Genomic DNA, 20,681 nt, shown 5'->3' with positions numbered 1-20,681 from the left:
AAACCTTGGGTTAAGGATAATCACACGCCTGTAACTCTGAACACCTTGAAGGGACTGATCATGCCTTACTCATGTTTTTGTTCCTATAATAAAGTGGATGGATAAATGGATGGGTTATGCATGTTTGTGATAGATGGATGAATTAAATGAATTAATGATGGACATTAATTAAATGAATGGGCAGGTGGATGGGTGGATGTATTCATGCATGCATGCATGCATGGATAAGTGAGGGGATGGTGAATGGAAGCATTATTGATGAAGACAAAAAGATCTATAGAATAAGTCAGCGTAGGGCATGCTGAATCTGAGGTTATCTGAGAAATTGCAGGACAGTGGAGATGGACATAGAAGTCGTAACGGGAGAGATGAGGGCTAGGAAGCCGAGGCTCTGCAGGTAGTAAGGGATTAATTGGTTTGAGGAGAAAAGTTGGAGGTATACGAGTCCCCAGGCGAGATCCTTTGATTTCACAGCCTCTCCACGCTACCGCAAGCACCACCCCACTGCGTTCTTGCAGGCCACACCCTCGAGCGTGGCCTCCGTGGAGAGGGCGTTCTCACTACCACAAAGGCTTCAGGCTAGAAGGGCCGAAAGTGCACGAGAGCACGAGTTTGGACGCCGCTCTCCCCACCCTTTTGGGTCCGTGTCCGGGGAACTGCCTCGGCTGAGGGACTGCTGGATACTCTGTGTCTGGCTGGTGTGGAGCGGTGTAATGGTCTGTTGATTCTCTTTCCACCTCTGCCCATTCTCACGTCTTTCCTATCAGGACCGGCTGGATGGCCGTCAGGGCTCCCAACTGTCGCGTCCCCTGGGGCATCATAGAGAACGTAGTCCTCCATTGGCTCAGTCTACCCTTTCCGAGTGTGGGTTAGAGTGCCTACGTCATTTTCGGTCGCCTCGGGCTGGGTGAGGAGTGCCGCCACCAGAGGAGGACGCCGCTGGGTCGGGCAAACCTGGAGGGAGGCAAGAAACGTGTCGGGACCCGGATTTGCAAGCTGAGGCTGGAAGGAAAGTGGAAGCTGCAGCCTGGTTCCGCTCCCGCTCCTCTTGGAGGGCGGCTGAGTCAGCGCTAGAGGGCTCTCGCGCCTTGAGCTGGGAAGAGCCTGAGGGAGGGGAGTAAGGCTCCTTTGCCAGCCTGAGGAGGAAGAGCAGTGTAGAGAAAAACCTTGGGTCACAAGCGTAGCTTGGACACGTAGCCTGCAGACACGTTCCCCGCTCCTCAGCTCGGAGTTGACGCATCCACACCTCCAGGCTGCGCATTAAAATGGCTGGCTGTGCCACTACTCCTAACCCCATGCAGACCCTTCAGGAGGAAGCGGTGTGTGCCATCTGCCTGGATTACTTCAAGGATCCCGTTTCCATAGGCTGTGGGCACAACTTCTGCCGAGGATGTGTGACCCAGCTGTGGGGCAAGGAAGATGAGGAAGACAGGGACGGGGAAGAAGATGGATGGGAAGAAGACGAGGACGACGATGTGGAGGGGGCCACCGGTGGATGGGACAACTCTATTAGAGAGGTTTTGTACCAGGGCAGTGCTGACGAGGTGTTCCAGGACCAAGAAGATGAACTCTGGGTTGGTGACGGTGGCGTCAGGAATTGGGACAACATGGACTATGTGTGGGACCAGGAGGAAGAAGAGGAGGAAGATCAGGACTATTACCTGGGAAGCTTGAGACATGACCTGAGAATTGACGTCTACCCAGAAGAGGAGATATTGGAAGAATACGAGGACGAGGAAGAGCTGTATCCTGACACCCACTTGCCTCCTCCTCCTCCACCTCCCCCCCCTCCTCCGCCCCCTCCACGTCAGTTCATCTGTCCCCAGTGCCGAAAGAGCTTTAAGCGTCGCAGCTTTCGTCCCAACTTGCAGCTAGCCAACATGGTCCAGATAATTCGACAGATGAGCCCCACTCCTTATCGAGGAAGTCGGGGGAATGATCAGGGCATCTGCTCCAAACACCAGGAAGCCCTGAAACTTTTTTGTGAAGTGGACAAAGAGGCTATCTGTGTGGTGTGCCGAGAATCCAGGACCCACAAACAACACAGCGTGGTGCCAATGGAGGAGGTGGTGCAGGAGTACAAGGTGAGAGGCACAAGGGGGGAAGGAGAATGGGGGGGTGAGGGGAGTGGAGAGAAAAACAAGGGCAGCTGGGAGGCAGATACTTGCTAGTTGAATCTTTTTTGTGAGAGATAAGGGCACAGTAGTGGAGAGAGATGGGCATATGTGGACAAGAGACACAATGGCTGAGGCTGATTGGCTTCCCCAAAGGAAGCTGAGCAGAGGCACCAAAGCTGACCACTGTTGTTATTCCCTTTCAATCTGAGTATCAGTGGCATGTCCCTAGTACCAAATTTCACTCTGTTGAGTACTGAGGGTGTACCTGACCAAGACTCCAAGACCCTTAACACATAGGAATGGAAAGCCATTAAGTACTTGAACCATAATAGACATTTGAAACCTCAGAGCACAAGCAGTGTCAAAACAAATGACTGGGGAAACACACACACACAAACATTGCTGGTTTTGGTAGGCTGAAATGCCAGGTAGGAGTCATAGACTAAGTGCAACAGGCCATACCCCCTTCCCAAAATCTGAGGTTGCTTCCTCACCTTCAGTGGGGTCTGTTTTCCCTGTAGAGAGAGGCAGAGGACATAAACATCTTTATGATGGATCAAAAGAAGTCTCATGTCCTTAATCACTCTCCTTTCCTGGTATTTTATCATGAAAGGAGTGAGGGATTTAGGATGAGATGACCTGGCTCTGCCACTTATTGTCTAAACTTGGGCAGGTCTCCACCTCTTACCTTTACTTTTCCCCTAGGCTTGTTAAAATTAAAAGAGACCACATATGTGAAAGTTTTTTATAAACCATGAAGCACTAAACAGATGTTTGCTTTTATTTGATTTTCCTGTAATTTGTCTTTGCTTTGGGTTCTGATTTAGTTAATACATTGCTTTCCTGACCTGAGTAGTAGAGAGTTATTTCAATGACCACATAAATAATGTCTTCCTTACCAAAAGCCTAGGTGAATGTGACTTCTAGCAGTAACCAAGGAAGGAGAGGATATCTCAGGCCCCAAAAGTCTTATCTTGGATATTCATTAGCAGGTGCTCACATCTCAGTGTGCTTTACAGTTTATAAAATCTATTTCCTCATGTTCTCCTACAGCAGTGGTTTTCCAGTTGTGGATTTTGACCAATTAGTGGGTCTTAAAATAAATGTGTCATGCCCAGCATTATTTTAAAATTAAACAGAAAATATCAGGGTTCATGGAACATAGTAAGGTAAACATTGTCTTATGAAAGCTTTAAATTATATGTACACCTGTGTATACCTGGTCTCACAGTAAAACGTATTGCTTACTCTGGGTTGCAGTCAAAACACAAACGTTGTCCTAAGGCATCATACATTAGCTATTATCATCACCCTTCAATTTGGTTACTGGTAAGTGCACAGTGAGACACTACAATCTTAACTACAAATCACTGCTAATTTCATCATACAAACCTGACTTTAAGGACAACCCTAGCACCATGCTTTCCCCCAGGGTAATAAAGTTTGCCTCCAGAAGAAACTCTGTCCTATACTTCTGGTTTTTAGTACAGTGAACCTGAGGAAAGAAGGTAACCTTTCATTCCTCTGCTAGAATTTTCTGTAAGGATTTTGAAACCACAATTTTCACTGAAAGTTAAAAGAGATGGTCTTTTCAACTAGGGAAGCCAGATAACACTCACTTGAAACTTGAATTATTTATAAAACATACCAGTAAACATAAACAGCAAAACCAAGTTAAGCAAATTGGGGATAATTCCTTTCAAAATATAGAATATTTAAAAGAAAATAAAACTTTTATTTTCAAACACATACCAGAATTTAAGTAGATGGTATTGCCAAACATAGGAATTACAATGAAGATGTTAAAAACTTTTATTTTATGTATGTATAAACTTTTAGTAATTGGTAATGTAGTTTTGTTACTGTCTTTCATTGGTCAACATATACCAGCAGCATAATTTACAATTTTACTGAAAACTCTCATGATAGGTAACATTATAAGGAACTATTTTTGTATAAAGGTTTATTTCATATTATGCATTATCCATCACACAGTTCTGGTTACAATGAATTCTTGTCACTACCACTTGAACACATTTTTTTTTAATCTACTTTGAAGGTGATCAAACTTTTTAGTTTTAGGGACTGAGTAGGGAGTTATTATTCATAGACTCAAGGAATAGGTCAGTGATTTTTCAGGAATAGGAGAGAAAGGCTTTCTCTCTCCCTCCACAAGTTATATTAGCATTGCACATAAGGGGAATGTTATAATTTATAAAAGAACTCCTTGGCTGGTGGGAATACAAAGATAGAACAAGAAACATTCAGAGTAAGGCCTATAATTAATGAGGCATATGAACAGGTTGGGTAGCCACAGATGTTCATTGTGGGTATGATGCTAAATATTTATACTGCTATTTTTCTTGCATATCCAAGACAATTATATTGTTTCGAGGTCAATGTACTTTTAAAGTTTAATTTTGTATAAAAAGAGGCTTTTTAGCTCTGAAAAGCTTACTTATTTACATCTTCCATTTTGTCCATCCCATGAGTTAGAGTTCATCTTGACTCTTCAAGATAGAATCAGAGGATTATGAAAGTAAAAGCATTTAGATTTGACCAAGGGCACCATTAAATGGTGTCAGGTTTTAGGCGGCAGATGGGTGTATAAAAAGGAAATGAACAAAGATTTCACTTGTTGGGGTTCAGGCACAACTGGATGCCTGTATTGCCCTGCCACCCAGCTGCCGCCAATAAAATCATTCATCGTTCTGCAAGAGGGACCAGATGCTTCCATCATCAGTACTCCTTTTTCTGTTTTCTCCTTTGAGGTAGCTAAAGATGGCAGCCAAAAAGTTATTTGAGGCTTTTATCAAGTATATATTCACGTTATGATGCAGAAGATAGGGTCATCTTCTCCAGTTGAGTTACGTTACCTGAAAATGTTGGGCAGTGACACAATGCCAAACACTGTTAAATTTATGCCATTAAAAACAGTGGAGTATTCTGCAAAGCACAGTTCTCTGAAGCTTTAAGATTGGACAGTATTGGAATATTAACAGCAATCTTCCAAAAGCTATGAAAGCATAATATTAAATAGCCCTTTTAATTGCAAAGGAGAAAAAAATGAAGAAATTTGTGAAGCCTTGCATTCCAAGTGCTGCCACAACTTTGAGAGGAAATTGAGGAATTCCAGACTTTCTTCATCTACTTCTAGTCTTAACTCTGAAATGATGACTGAACATATCAAACTTCAGGTTTTAAAAACTTCAGCTCATCTTTCTTTGCTGTTGAGATGAATCTACTGAAAAAAAAAAAGTGTGCTTTGCTTATGTTTAAAAATAAAGCTTTAAAAACTGTGGATGTGGTGGTTTCATAAATGTAATACTTGACCACTAAAAACAGTATTTTTGAAGCTGTATCAAATGAACTGAGTTGGAAGAAAATTATACGAGTATACTTGGTGGTGCTACAGCAATGGAATGTTCTAAATCTGGGTTTTTGGCAAGAACTGAAGAAAACTGTGTGCAAGATGTACTGTAGCAATCCCCACCAAGCATCCACTTCCATTGATTGGCCCATAATCTACTGGAAATCTTCACCTTGCTGTCAGCATAACCCTTGTGAAAAACAATAGATTTGATCCCAGTTTGCCTTGATTTTTGAAGATCTGTTCAGAATGCCATTGAGAGTGTTTTCTCTTACGTACTAAGGTTCCTTGGTTGTCAAAGAACTGTACTCAGCTGAATTTATGGACAGAACTAATTTTGAAACACCAATGACAAAATAACCCTCTGATTTTGGAACACCATCTAAAGAGAATTTGTTCTTTAAAATTTCAAAAATTAAAACTTTTGACAGAATGTAATGCATTGAAGCTTAAAATACATTGACCCTGAAATGTCAAAAGGCAAACACCAACATCACTCTCATTATGAAATACTTTAAGCAAAACTTGCCAAAAATCCAGCTACACATAGCAAACTCATGCTAAAAATGTCTAACTTGCTTGGCCAATCTTTCAAGGACTAGATTTCTGAATGTTATTTCAAGACAAAAATATGAAATATCCATAACTATTTTGGGTGATTGTTCTTGACCTTGTTCTTAAAACCTACCTGGGGTCGCTTTTATAAAGAATGTTTTCAACTGTCGGTTGGTTCAATTCCTTTAAGAGGAGTATGTGGAACTTTAAGTCTGTTTGTTTTGACTAGAAACTTCCAGATAAATACTCTAGAGAAATTGGGATATAAAATGTCTAAGCATATGTGAAGACTTTGTTCCATTTGTTATTCCATTTTCTCTTTACATCTTAAAAGCTTTTTTGGGGGGGGGGGGGTGGAGTATATCTAGCTGTGGGGAGAAAACAGTACAAGAGTATTGTTAAAGCAGCTTGTGTTTTGTTACATCTTCTACACCGCCCAAGAAAGATAAGGCTTTTAACAGTGACATAGTTATCACATCATCTGAATAAATTTTTGCCTTCCAAAATTACCCTTGCTTTGATTTTTAGTCATGATACTTGTGAAATTTTAAATAACACTGGAGGGAAAATGTGAAATTTTTACGTATATGAAAAGTAGAGCTATGAGTTCCAAAAACATTGAGGAAAAACTGGTATATCCATATTCACCAGATATTCATCTATTTATTGAATGTTTTCCCTACTAGGTTCAGCTATTGACTGTTGTATCACAAGTCAGACTGTTTAAACTTGGTCCTCACTACTCCTATGGTTGTACCTGGGACCTCATCTTTACAGACCTGCTATACATATCTGAAACCCTCACTTTAAACTGCACTATGACCTTAGCTCTTTGCCTCCTAATGCAGTTAAACACACTCTAGTTATACCTGCTCTTCAGTTTTGTGGAGGCCACAGTTCACTGACTCCTAATTTTTTTCTTTCCCAATTTAATAGATTCTTGCTGAGCCTGGACCTCATGATTAGTCTTGGCATGAAGAACGCATCCACACTGTAGTCTAGACCAGCGTTTCTCAACCTCAGCACTAATGACATTTTGAATAAGAGAATTCTTTGCAGGTTGGGGCTGTCCTGTGCATTATAGGATGCCTAGGAGCATTCCCTGGACTCTACCCACCAGATGTAAGTAGCACCCCTCCATCAGCTGTGGCAACCACAAATGTCTCCCAACATTTCCAAATGTCTTGTGGAGAGGGGTGACAGGAGCAAAATCATCCATGGTTAAGAATCATTGGTCTAGACTCAGGGAAAATGGTCAAATCCACAGATGTGCCATTACCAGCTTTACTTATGCCCTATAGCCAGTGATTGACATAGGTGTTTAAAAGTGTTCAATGGGGCACCAGGATGACTCAGTCAGCATCTGACATTGGCTCAGGTCATGATCTCATGGTTTGTGAGTTTAAGCCCCATATCAGGCTGTCTGCTGTCAGCACAGAGCCCATTTTGGATCCTCTGTCCCCTGCTCTCTATGCCCTTCCCCTGCTTGCTTGTGCTCTGTAAAATTAAATTTAAATTAATATTATCTTTTTAAAAAAAGTGTTCAATGGAAAAATAGCCCCACCTACCTAGAACCTTATTAAACGGTCTTAGCATCAGTGTATTAATTGATATGACCCCTACTTCTCCCAGCTCTTGGCAGGCAGGTGGCAAAGTCAGCAAACTTTAAAAAAAAAAATTTTTTTAATGTTTGTTTATTTTTGACAGAGAGAGAGAAAGAGACAGAGCATGAGTGGGGGAGAGGCAGAGAGAGAGGGAGACCCAGAATTCGAAGCAGGCTCCAGGCTCTGAGCTGTCAGCACAGAGCCTAACACAGGGCCCGAACTCACGGAGTGCAAGATCATCATGACCTGAGACGAAGTCGGACGCTCAACCGACTGAGCCACTCAGGCACCCCAGCAAACTTTTTTTTTTAAGCCAGAGCTGCATATGTCACTGCCATTTGGGAGAACAAGGCCTATGACAGATAAAGCAGTGTATGAAATCAAGATCTAGAAATGATGAGTAATAAAAGACAATCACTTCAGCAAATATCAGTTTCAGCAGGGCTACAGGGCAGTCATTTTTTGTTTTGATTTTTAAGTATTATGCAGAATTTACAAAACCAGAGCCTGCCTGCTCCTGGTGGAGTGGGGTGGCCCTGCTTTAATAAGTATAACGTCAACCCCTAAAGCACTTCCTTAAAACCTGAGTCTCCTCTACTAGCCACCAACCTCTGGCCCCTATGCCATGCCTCCAGAAATCTTTATAGGACCTACAGATTCTATGCTATGTCCCACCTCCAACTCCTGACCCCCTCAGAAAGTTAATCCTGGAACACTGAAAGTTATTACAAATATTTATTGACTGATAAAATATTACAAAAAGGGGGACACAAGACATTAGGCTGTTATGCCAGGTCTGAAAGGACTTTGCAACAATGGAAGTATTCTAAATCTGTGCTATTTGATATAGTAGCTACATATGACTTAAGCTCTTGAAATGTGTCTAGTGCAACTCAGGAACTGAATTTTTAATTGTATTTGATTTTAATTAATTTGAAATAGCCACTAGTGGCTATCAAGTTATATTGAATTGTATAGTTCCATAGAAAGAAGGCACGTTGAATTCTGGTCCTTTCTATGACTCAGGAATAGAGGCAAGTCCAAAGGAAAGATGAAAAAGAAATGAGACAACTTTCTTTTCCCCATCAGAAGAGGCAGGCTCAAAGGTGATATTTTTTGGCACAGAAGCAAATATATAAAAGAAAGTGGCTCAGTCAGTTGAGCATCCGACTTTGGCTCTGGTCATGATCTTTCAGTTTGTGAGTACGAACCCCACATCAGGCTCTGTGCCGACAGCTCAGAGCCTGGAGCCTGCTTCAGATTCTGTGTCTCCCTCTCTCTCTCTACCCCTCCCCTGCTCACGCTTTGTCTTTCTCTCTCAAAAATAAATAACATTAAAATAAATAAAGGCCTTCTTACATTTTTTTTTAAAAATCTGACTAAAACAACCTTGAACAGTTCCACTTGTGATTCATGTGGATCACATGTGAGAAATGTGATAAGGAACTCTAATGGGAAGGCAGCTAAAAAAGAAACTGCATTGCCCTCTTCCCCAAAAAAGCCAAAGCTGGGGCCTCAAAATAGGAGGGGAAAGAAGTATAAATAAGGTTTTATTTGGTGCCTGACTTTTTGAAAATGGGATGTGGGGCAAAACCTAGCATTAAAGTAGGTAAGTGGGTTCTTCCCTTTTTCCTCTCACACCTAAATCCTGACAGAGAGTGGTAAGGAGATCATGGAGTCCTAGAAGGGAAAGCAGTTTGTGCTGGCAGTGCTAAATAAGAAAAGAGGAAGTGAGAGGTTTTAGGAATAACAGGGCTGAAAAGGAGGAGAGCTAAAAGTGGTGACAAATTTAACTTTTAATTATATAGTCTTTGCCCACAAACCAGAGTCCTCAGAGGTATAGTTTGAGAACCCCAGGCATAGGGAAATAGCTCATCTTACAATGTGAGAAGTGTAGGAGCTGTGACAGGAGACCAGCAAAGAAGGAAGGAAATGGGCCGCTAAGTTACTACTCTTCTCCCCACTTCTATCCCTTCCAAAGAAGCAGGAAAATGGATACCTCAGAGATTTGAGCTAGAAATAGCCTTAAAGAATAGGTCTTATTCTTCCATAGCTACTGAGGCTTATTCTTCCATAGCTACTGAGGATCATGCTTAGGCCTTCCCAGTCTTTTACCCCATCCTAAAGGACTCAGCAGTTGGTCAGAGACTTCTCATTGACTATTCCACCTGGTATGAAGCAGGGCCCCACAAAGATGAAGGACCCAGGTCACCTGGAAGAAGACCCCTAGGGGTCCTGCCCTTTTTTGTCTGCCATTTCCTAATCAGATAGAATCCTCTGTCTACCCTCTCCAGCAAAGGATGGAATTTCTCAGCAAGCTCTGGCTATTTAATCCAAGTGTGAGTAGAAAGAACTGTTTTCTCTTCAGCCCTCTTACAGTGTGCTAGCCAGTCTTAAGGTTCCATTTTAACATACCTTCCCAACTCTAGTTCATATGAAATTGTCTTCCAGGAGAAAGCTGAAAAAAGGCACCTTGGGTCATCTTTTGTTTCTTCCTACCACCTACTGTTGTTTTAAATCCTTTAACAAGCCAGAGGTTTGCCTTCTCCTAGCATGTCTTATAATTCTACCTGGCCTGTAGTCACCTGCCTGGACCACACCCACTTCCACAGCCTCTCGCTGTACATCTGCTGAAGTACCTAGGGCCTGGAGAACCCACAGTCCCTCTCCCAGGGAAAACCCAACAGAATGCCTTAGCAGCTTTCACTATTAGACTTCAGATTTCTGCCTAAGATGGGCAATGAATATTTATCCAGAGACATAAGGAAATGATATGTGATTTTTTGCAAGATCTCTTCCTGGCTTTGACTTAATAGCATATCCCTGCCTCTCACCAGGAAGAAAGCAATAGAACCTACAATAAGAACAGAACTTCCCATGTTTCTTTCTAATCTTTTTCAGCTTAATTCTTTAGGCCTCAATCATGAATTAGTTTCTATAATCAGAGCCCAATTCTAGATACTGGAGTGAAGAAGGTGGGGTAGGGAGGAGACAGATGGATTAGATATGTTGAATCCCTCATCATAAGGCCATTGGTAAGTCCTCACTCAGTCTCTCCTTTCATAGGACTCTCATGACCCTCCTACAAACCCCCTTGTGTGACTTCTGAACTCTTGTCGTTTCTAGTCTTCCTTCAACCTTCAACCTACCCTCCATTCTGAGACCAAACACTTTACAACAAAATCAAGTCTAGGCAGGAGAGGGATGAGATAATCCTAAAGAGAAAGACCTAGGCCTCAAGACAAATCCAGATTCCTTAGTAGTCAACTCCTTCCTGATAGAGGCTCTCTGGCCACCTTGGGTTTCACTCTCTCCTACCTTCCCATTTGAAACCATCCCTCCAAAACTTCTGCATGCAAACCACTCTAACCCCTCCCCATGGTGATCCCTCTGCCTGGAACACCCTTTAACTACTTGCCCTTAACTACTTAGCCTGTGAGGCTAGTTACCAAGATTGGAATCTTCTACAACCAAACCCTCTACCAGCAAATGCAGCATATGAGCCCAAACAGACCAGTCCCTGACCTCAGGGCACTGAGAAAATCCCTGAGGGATTCAACTAAGGGGAAACTGAGCTAAGGGCTATGAAGGCCCAGCACACCATCACTATGAGGGTATGAAACCAGAAGCCTAACTTAGACTTGAGGGTCACAGAGGGTTTCTCTGGGGTGGCAACCTGAGTTGAGACCTGAAGGAAGCTTAGATTAAGAAAAGTGGGGGTGAGGGGTGCCTGGGTGGCTCCGTCGGTTAAGCATCCAACTTCAACTCAGTTCATGATTTGTGGTTGGTGAGTTCGAGCCCCCTGTTGGGCTCTGTGCTGACAGCTTGGAGCCTGGAGCCTGCTTCAGATTCTGTGTTTCTCTTTCTCTCTGCCCCTCCCCTGCCCACAGTTTGTCTCTCTCTCCCTCAAAAATGAATAAACATTAAAAAAAGAAAGAAAAGAACAGTGGAGATGGAATATGGTGGGCCTTCCCGGCAGAACAAGGTGTGTGTTCTGTGTAGGAGAGAACTGATAGTTGGGAGGAGCAGGGGAGAGACAGTGTACCCACAAAAGGAGTATGGGCCAGGGGTACCTGGGTGGCTTAGTCAGTTGAGTGTCCGACTTCAGCCCAGGTCATGATCCCATGGTTTGTGGGTTCAAGCCCCGCATCAGGCTCTGTGCTGACAGCTTGGGGCCTGGAGCCTGCTTTGGATTCTGTGTCTCCCTCTCTCTCTGCCCCTCCCGTACTCTCTCTGTCTCCCAAAAATAAATAAACATTAAAAATTAAAAAAAAAAAAAAAAGTAAGTATGGGCCAGAGCCAACCACACTGAAACTGCCAAGAAACAGTAGAATGAAGGGAAGTCACCCGCTTTAGCTGGCAGTGGGCCCTCTGGCCTTGGCCACATCCTTTTCCCTCAGCCCTTCACCTATCACCCACAATAATCATCACCACCACATTCAAGGGAAGACCTGTCTCACCTCCTGAATGCTGACAGGAGGGAATAGAGGTCTGTTCCTAAAAGAGAGGCTATGGACCTCTTGTAGGGAAACCAGAGGGGCTTCTCCCAGCTGTATGAGTCTTAGGAATGCCCAGCAGAAAAGACAGACTTCCTTAAAAGAGCATCTCCAATTTCTCCCTTAGGATGCTTACCTTGTGTGGGAATGGAAGTGGTGCCAGTGAGGATGTGGGAGACAAGGGAGCATCCCAGGGACTGGGACTAGAAGTGGGTGGGGAACCCTCCAGGAGGGGCAGCCTGAGGAGCAGAAAGAAGGCTCTGCAGAGAAATTCTCCCAAAGGCCAGGTGGGGCCCTCCAGCAGACTTCCACCTCCTAGAGGCCAGATTAAAGACATCTGGAATGAAAAGGCTGGCCACAATAGACCCGTTGTGGGAACTGTGCATCCTGTAGCCAAGGGGTCATCCCACTGGGGGGCAGGGCTTGAGGTGTGAGGAGTCCAGGTGAGCCCATATGCCTAACAGGGTACCATGGGGACCCAGAGGGAAGCAGGTGTGTATGGGGCTCAACTCCAGCTGGGGCTGAGAAGGAAAGGCTGCCGCTGCACCCTCCTTCCTGCCCCTCGCTACACCCAGAGTCGGGGCCATGCCTCCCTCGGTTCAGGAATGCTCTTCAATGACTTTGTGGCTTGCCGGGAGGCCAGGCAGTAACTGGAGGAAAACTCCAGTCTGGAGGTGGAAAGCCCAAAACCTGTAATCTGGTCGTCCGGGGAAGTCCACTACATTCCATTTCTCCTTCTCCTCTGGCATTGCCAGACCGGTACTAATAGGCTCCAGGAGAAAACGCGAATTACCCTCCCTTGGCCGCATAGGATGGGGCGCTAACACAATCCTCTTACAGAGCAAGGAGCTGGCGTACGAAGAGGCCCACGGAATTAGGGGAGGTCAAGGGCACTTCCAGAAATTTCGAGCTCGGTAGGCGGCAGGGAGGACTCCGTGAAGCGGCCAGCCAAAGATGGGAATGGGGGAGGGCGGGGCTAGCCTGGGAACCGCCCTCTTCTGGAAAGGAACTGAGAGATGCCTAGAAGCGTCGTCCTTGAGCATGTGTAAGACCTGGGAGGCTCGTTTTAAACCTGCACCCTTGGCCTTGCCTCAGGGATGCTGATTCCACAGCAGCTCCCTGGCAAAATTCAAGAAAACTGAGAGCCAAATGATATTTCTCCAGGCAGGTAAACATAAAGTGACTGAGCAATGATCTCTTTAGGGAGTGGAGATAGGAGATGAAGAACTCGTGTTCTTGAACTGAGAGGAAATCCTCTGCGTATACAGGTCAACAGCCAGGGGAGTGCTTGCGCTGAGCATCTCTACTAGATGATGCGTGGAATCTCTCACCTCTCCATTTGTGCCAAGTGCCCAGGGCACTTGGCATGACCCCAGTTATGAACAGCAAGCTGGATATTGGTGTGGGTGAAGGTAAGAGTCTCCCACGACAAGAGGAGAAACAAAATACATGGGTCGAAGTCGAGTTGGACTATAGTGTTGGAAAAGCAAGAAGACAGCTAATTGGGGGTGCTATGGTGGCGGGTGACATACGTGACTGGGACCCTTGAAGCACAGTCAGGATAGCGTCCTGAAGAGCCATGATTCTTCCCCAAGCCTGCTGGCCCTCTTGTCAATTGCCCCTTACCTCCATCTCACGGTTTGAGTTTCAGCACCTGCAACAATCCAGTTCAAGACTTTTGCACTGACTGTCTCTCCAACTACATCTCCTCCCACATACTTTCCCTTATTGGAACATTAACTTTCCATATAGCCACAGGGCTGTATCCTACTTCTTCCTCTCTTTGCTCCAATCTCTCTCTCAATCTCCGTTCCACTCACCCCATCAAATGTAAACCAAAAAAAAACAAACAAAAAAAACAAAACAAAAAACAGGTCCCCACCGTCTTGGCTCACAGGTGTATTCCCCCCAACACCTAAAACAGGAACTGGTACCAAAGAAATGCTAAGGTTGCCTGCATTTACTCTGCCAGGCACCATTCTGGGCGGCTTTACATTTATTGACTGATTGATTGATTGATTGATAGAGATAGAGCACAAGCAGGGGAGAGGCAGAGAGAGGACAGAATCCCAAGCTGGCTCCGTGCTCTCTGCGCAAAGCTGGACGGGGTTCGAACTCACTAACTGTCAGATCATGACCTGGGCCAAAATCCAGAATCAGTCGATTAACTGACTGAGCCACCAAGGCGTCCCTGGGTGCTTTACCTAACTCACTTACTCTCCTCAACACCGTTTTAGGTTGATAGTATTGTTTCCAACCTCATTTTACAGATGTGACACTAAAAATAATACACATTACAAACAAAATAATTATGTATAATCCCCCTTATTTTGCATAAATGATAGTCACTGCTATCATCCTGGTCTGTGCAACCCCCCCCTCCCCTATTTAAAAAATATTTGAGGGGCACCTGGGTGGCTCAGTCAGTTAAGCATCTGAATCTGGATTTTGATTCAGGTCATGATCTCAGGATTTGTGAGTTCGATCCCAGTGTCCAGCGTTCTGCCAAGAGCATGGAGCCTGCCTGAATATTCTCTCTCCTTCTCTCTCTGCCCCCACCCCCGTTCATGTGCACCTCCCTCTCTCTCTTAAAATAAATAAACTTAAAAAAAATAAAATTAAAAATACTTGAGAGAGGCGCTGCCAGCCAGCATCATATCTTAATTTCAAGAATGTGCCGTAGCGGGAGGCACTACATACTCACATACCATGAGGTTAAATGGGAGGGCGGTAGCCAGCCAGGCAACCATGTTCCACTGCTTCCCAGTCTGAGGACACCTCCTTGGGGGCACGCCTGGACCCCCCAGCCGGCCTTTCTGGGAGGTGGTTAGGCCCAGAGCGGCTTTGGACCCGAGTCCCCAGAATTCAGAACCCGGAGGCCTTTCCTCTCGCGGCCGTTCAGTTTCTATGACGGCTCTCTGCACTCCTGCCTAGACGAGAGCTCGGTGACCGATAAGCGGCCCACGGACCGATTTTTCGTTCCTCCCCGCTTTTACGCACCGTAACCCATTTTCGTCTTAACTCCTGCCTGGACTAAGCCCTTCCGAACAGGGAGTGCCTCAGCCAATTCCCTCAGAGCAAAAACCTCTTGATGAAAGAGCTGCCCTCTGAGACAGAAGTCTGTTAGGGTTTAATAATTCACCTGAGCACAGTGTATTTAAAAAAATTTAATACCATATTTTTCATATCGCTTACCATTACTTGCAGTTCTCACCCAGAAATTAAGCTCCCTCAGCGTTGCCCTCCGAGCCACCCTGCGGAAAGGGCGGGGCTCGGGCTGTGCCACGTGGGAATACCAAAGGTGCTGGGCGATCCTGACGGGAATGTGCCGTGCACTTCCCCTCTTCCGCTTCTTAGACATCACGCCCCAGTGAACGTTTGATGGGTTCTTTAAAACACTTGACCGAGTTGGTTTCAGAATGTTTTTGTATGGCACTGCTAAATTATAATGCGTGGCGGAAGGGGACCATGAAGTTTTATCATTTCACCTGTCCCTATGCCCCACCTGGCGCCGCCATCTTAGGCAGAAATGAATCATGGGGGCCGCCATTTTGTTGGAGCGGACGGGTATTTCCGGTTCCGGTGGGGTTCCTTCTCTCTCTTTTCCTCTGCAGAGCCGCGGTGCGAGCGGCTGTGGTGCTAGTGTCTGAGCTATCCAACTCCATCCTTGTCGCCCCGGCGACACCCGCACTCCCCGCCGCCATGACTGAGCAGATGACACTTCGTGGCACCCTCAAGGGCCACAACGGCTGGGTGACTCAGATCGCCACCACCCCCCAGTTCCCGGACATGATACTGTCCGCTTCTCGAGGTACGGGCTGAGGTGCGGGGCAAGGGGTTGAAAGATAAGTGGGTTGCGCGTGTCTCCTGTTGTTTCCAGTGGATCGCGAGTTGGCGGCCCGGAAAACTCCGTCCGCCTGCGAGGTGGGGCATGCGGACCCGGGCCTAAGTCTCAGCCTGGATAAGCCCATGAGGCATTTTCCACTTTGCAAAGGCCGAGACATAGATCAGCTCGTAGCTGCTAGGATTGCAGGATTGGGGTTTTATTTCTTGCCCGCCTCCTCGCAGATGTGGCTAAGTGTGCAAGAGCCTATACGGGTCGGGCGGGGCGGTGATGACCCCAACATGCCATCTGAGTGCCCATGCTGAGACCCAGAGGCTGTTTCTGAGCTGCCGCCCGGCCCTGTGCCTAGTTTTTCCTGGATGGACTCCCAAGGGCAGTCCTGATGCCAATCTCCTTGCAAGCCCGTGTCTTGTCTTTTCTGCCTTTTTTTTTTTCTTGTCATTCTCTTGTTTGAATGAACACGCTATTGTTTGCCCCCACGCTATTAAAAACAGTCTGAGGTTAGGATCATGTGTGACGCATAATCGGAAAGCGTGTCGAGTCCAACACCTTTCAGTGAAAGCTTCCAGCCTTGTAGTGTGTAAATCAACTAAATCCAGTACTTCTGGCATCCTCAGTGATAGTTGTAGGAAGCCCACATACAGTGTTCCCACACCCAAGCAGCAGTGTTTATGTATTAGACCTCAGAATAAGATTCAGACATTGGACTGTTATGAATGTCACAAAAAAGCATCCATAATCTGCTAAAGGCCTCCACACCTAAGTTTAATTCTAGTGGCATTGTTTAGTTCTACTTGACTTTTTTTTTGGAATAATGAATCACTTAGCTTTGACTAATGACAGCACTCTCGACTTGGGGGTCCCCTCCCCCCTTGAGTGTCCTTAATTTCTTGTAAATCCACCAATGACCTTGAGGGATCCTGGATTATCCAGTAGGTCAGTGAGTGGGCTGTGGGATTCCTCACTGGATTTTCTGTGTTACCTCCCCTTAGATAAGACTATCATCATGTGGAAGTTGACCAGGGATGAGACCAATTATGGCATCCCACAGCGTGCTCTTCGGGGTCATTCCCACTTCGTTAGTGACGTGGTCATCTCCTCAGATGGCCAGTTTGCCCTCTCAGGCTCCTGGGATGGAACCCTTCGTCTTTGGGATCTCACAACGCAAGTAGCTGCTCATTTAACTCTGGGGCACTGGGAAAAAGCTGGGCAGAAATGAGGTAGATGCTGTTGGGAGGTGGTTTCCAAAGGACAGTGAGGTTCATTGTGGGAACTGTAAGGCAGGGCGTACATAGAGAAGGTAGTTGGGTTGCTTGGCTTCCATCCTTGCTGCTTTTAATTACTTTCGCAGAGTTGCTTCAGAGTGGGCTGGTTGAGCAGTTTTGCCACATACTGTGGTTGAGAGTAGGCAAGGGTTTGAACATGTTTTATCTTGGGAGCTCAGTCGTTGGATGGTCAGACATAATGGAGGATCCTAGTGATGACAGATGACATTGTCAGCCAATCCCCATGTGGGAGTGAGGACATGTCCTGCAATTCTGAAGGGATTCTCTGGCACATGCTCAACCATGTTGTGATCAGAACCATGTCCAGGGTCATGTGAGAATGGCAGCTCCAGTAAGACCACGGAAGGCCAGGGAAACAGTCTGATGTGGAAGAATGTTTGCAGAGTCTAGAGACTGACCAAGTCCTCTTCCTTAGGGGTACCACCACACGCAGATTTGTAGGACATACCAAGGATGTGCTGAGTGTGGCTTTCTCCTCCGACAACCGCCAAATTGTCTCTGGCTCCCGAGATAAAACCATCAAGCTGTGGAATACTCTGGGTGTATGCAAATATACTGTCCAGGTAACAGTGAAGGCACATGCAGAAAGCACATGAAGATTCTCTCCCATCCTTCTTAACCTTGGCGTTATGTGGTGATTTCAAGCCTGGCTTGGGCTCCAAAGGGGATCTGTTGATATTAAAGGTTTGGGTTCCAGGGATGTGAGTGCAAAGCCATCAGTGTACCTCCCATGTAACTGAGGGAAGGGGTGAAGGGTGTAGTTTCATGGGACAGGATAGTTTCTCCTTACTTCTTTTCTGTCCTCTAGGATGAGAGCCATTCGGAGTGGGTGTCTTGTGTCCGCTTTTCACCCAATAGCAGCAATCCCATCATTGTCTCCTGTGGCTGGGACAAGCTGGTCAAGGTGAGCTTGAAGTCAGGATGTAGGGCTTTTACCAGCCAGAATGTTCCCATTGCCTCGTAGGTGGTCATAAGTTCTAACTTTGAAAGCTTTATTCCTCAGTTGACTTTTCCTATTGCTGTTTTCTAACTATTAGTTTTTGATACTTGGTGTGGAGTAGCTAATTGAACCCAATATCCCTTGTAGAGCAACGAAGCATTCTTTATTTAATCTTGATGGTCCTTAGGTGACCAAGACAAATTCTTTAACCTTTTTTGTTACTGGTAGAATGAAAAATGGCCACCATATCCAGAAATACTTTTAAAGAAGGTGCCATGCCTTTTTTATCTTGAGCCCTCCTGACCCCAGTGGATTCAGAGCCAGGTTTTTCACCTATTACCCCTAACCCTCCCATATCTAGGTATGGAACCTGGCAAACTGCAAGCTGAAGACCAATCACATCGGCCACACAGGATACCTGAACACTGTGACAGTCTCTCCAGATGGATCCCTCTGTGCTTCTGGAGGGAAGGTATGTTCAGGAGCTGGGAGTATTCTACTCAATGGGGGACAGTGTTTTTTTTTTTTTTAAATACTTAAGGTAGCAATCCAAGAGTAAATGTTTGTGAAAATTGTTTTCTAAAAATTATATACACCATACTGTTTAAAAGATTGTTTTCAGTAAAGCTGGTTTCTTAAAGCTGTTGATATTAGAATTCTGTTTTCAGAACTGATTGTAGTGATTTTAGAAATTGTCAGGGCCTTGGTAGGGTTGATAGGGTGTCATGCATTAACGGAGGGGCATTCAGAGATATACTGGTGTTTGAATCATTAGCTTTGGGGAAGTTGTGGGAGGGAGAATAAGGATTAAGACAGAATCTTGACAGTAGAGATTAACACCTGGAATAGGTTTCATATTACCCTGACTCCCCTTTCCTCTTCTTAGGATGGCCAGGCTATGCTGTGGGACCTTAATGAAGGCAAGCACCTTTATACACTAGATGGTGGGGACATCATCAATGCCCTGTGCTTCAGTCCTAACCGATACTGGCTCTGTGCTGCCACAGGCCCCAGCATCAAGATCTGGGTGAGTGTGGGCTACAGTTGAGGGCCGAGCTCCTGGCTTTACTCTTGTGAGCCATGGCAATGTTGTGATTTCCTGATATGTCACTGCTGGGATTCGAGCTTCCTGAACAACTGCTGATCATCAGGCTATCAGTGGAGACCCAGGAAGAGCAAGTTACAACTTGCTAGGATTGGGATTTGCAGTGGTACACGATACTTACCTACTAAAGGGTGTCACAAATTACAGCAATTTATTCAGTCTCAGCATAATCAACCTTTTGGTCTAGATATTTGGTGGGGGGAGGGGAGACAGTCCTATGCATTTTAGGCTGTTTCACAACATCCTTGGCCTCTATTCCTTGGATGCTTGTAGTAGAATCCCTCCTTACCTTGATTTTGCCCCTTTCCCAGGACTTGGAAGGCAAGATCATTGTAGATGAACTGAAGCAGGAAGTTATCAGTACCAGCAGCAAGGCAGAGCCACCCCAGTGTACTTCTCTGGCCTGGTCTGCTGATGGCCAGGTAAGTGGGTCTCTGCTTAAGTGACTCAGCTTTTACCTTTTCTCTCCCCCTCTTTGCTCTTAGAATGTCTTTGACATGAAATGAAATGACAAAACTAGCCAGGTTGATTTGAGAGAACCAAATTAGCTCTACCAGTGAACAGAGTATATGTTCCTGCACTGGAAGGAAAATTGATCTAACAAGCAATGATTACCTACCTTCAGTTAACACTTTGGATAACTTAATCATTTTACAAGAGTATGAGTCCTTACTACCAGCTGTTGCTTCCTCTAGGAATACATACCACCTACAACCTGGTGGTTAGAAGATTGGGGGTCTTAAAAGAAGGGAATGCAGAGTTCCATGGCTCTGACATGACCTATCACTGTCATTTCTCCCTTGCAGACTCTGTTTGCTGGCTACACGGACAACCTGGTGCGAGTGTGGCAGGTGACCATTGGCACCCGCTAGAAATAGAGGGCAGAACTTTGGAAATAAAACATTGGTTTGCTGACTTATAGTGTCTTTCTCTGATAAGCAAAACTGCTTTCTAATGCTGGGTTGCATCACAATGTACTGTGTCTCAGGTATAGATCCTTGGGGCCTTGCTTAAGCCTGGAGAAAATGTTCCTTGGGAATAGTAAAATCTCAGTTCAATCTGTAACATAAATAGAGTAGGCATTTGTCATTCCTCAAGGTAATATGAGATATCTTGAAACTCAAGTTAGTGTAGTCTGTCAAGTTGTCTTTTTCTTAAAATGGAGATTTTTTTGAACCCTTCGTCTATGATAAGGCAACTCTCCCCAAAAGAGTTTCTGCTTAAGATCAGGTCCTTTTTACTCCCTCCATTGTTGGAGATTAAAAATTATGTAGTCTGCAGGTATTCATAAATACAATCACAGCTGGCTTTTTCTCAGGTAGTGGCTAAGTAAATATGTGGCATGTTGAAGTAGCCTGTACAGT

The 20,681-nt window shown here is 45.2% G+C and overlaps 2 protein-coding genes and 2 non-coding genes across 11 annotated transcripts; all 4 read left to right on the top strand.

Moving 5' to 3' along the window:
- Positions 1-603: 603 nt before the first annotated feature.
- TRIM52 (tripartite motif containing 52) lies at positions 604-15,336 on the top strand. 8 transcript variants are annotated; one of them, XM_047849335.1, is made up of 3 exons: positions 604-2,084; positions 7,102-7,164; positions 13,411-15,336. In XM_047849335.1, exons 1-3 carry the CDS (start codon positions 1,266-1,268, stop codon positions 13,450-13,452), a joined length of 924 nt encoding a protein of 307 aa, XP_047705291.1. In that variant the 5' UTR covers positions 604-1,265; the 3' UTR covers positions 13,453-15,336. The 8 variants fall into 8 exon arrangements, with proteins under 8 accessions (XP_047705291.1, XP_047705283.1, XP_047705276.1 ...); XM_047849327.1 differs by having other exon boundaries at positions 13,346-15,336; XM_047849320.1 differs by lacking the exon at positions 13,411-15,336 and having other exon boundaries at positions 7,102-7,808.
- Positions 15,337-15,697: 361 nt separating this feature from the next.
- RACK1 (receptor for activated C kinase 1) lies at positions 15,698-20,232 on the top strand. Its single transcript, XM_047849305.1, has 8 exons — positions 15,698-15,953; positions 16,979-17,150; positions 17,688-17,835; positions 18,081-18,176; positions 18,574-18,684; positions 19,099-19,239; positions 19,629-19,739; positions 20,124-20,232. The coding sequence occupies exons 1-8, from the start codon at positions 15,845-15,847 to the stop codon at positions 20,187-20,189; spliced, it is 954 nt and encodes a 317-aa protein (XP_047705261.1). The 5' UTR covers positions 15,698-15,844; the 3' UTR covers positions 20,190-20,232.
- LOC125147484 (small nucleolar RNA SNORD95) lies at positions 16,248-16,315 on the top strand. Its single transcript, XR_007145209.1, has one exon. It is a non-coding gene; the product is annotated as a small nucleolar RNA SNORD95 (small nucleolar RNA).
- Positions 17,457-17,535, top strand: LOC125147431 (small nucleolar RNA SNORD96 family). Its single transcript, XR_007145189.1, has one exon. It is a non-coding gene; the product is annotated as a small nucleolar RNA SNORD96 family (small nucleolar RNA).
- Positions 20,233-20,681: the final 449 nt, after the last annotated feature.

Source organism: Prionailurus viverrinus, chromosome A1, assembly GCF_022837055.1.
Source record: "Prionailurus viverrinus isolate Anna chromosome A1, UM_Priviv_1.0, whole genome shotgun sequence".
In the NCBI taxonomy this organism is placed as follows: domain Eukaryota; kingdom Metazoa; phylum Chordata; class Mammalia; order Carnivora; family Felidae; genus Prionailurus; species Prionailurus viverrinus.
The sequence above is the reverse complement of the archived record's forward strand: the minus strand, read 5'-3'. Positions and strand labels throughout refer to the sequence as shown.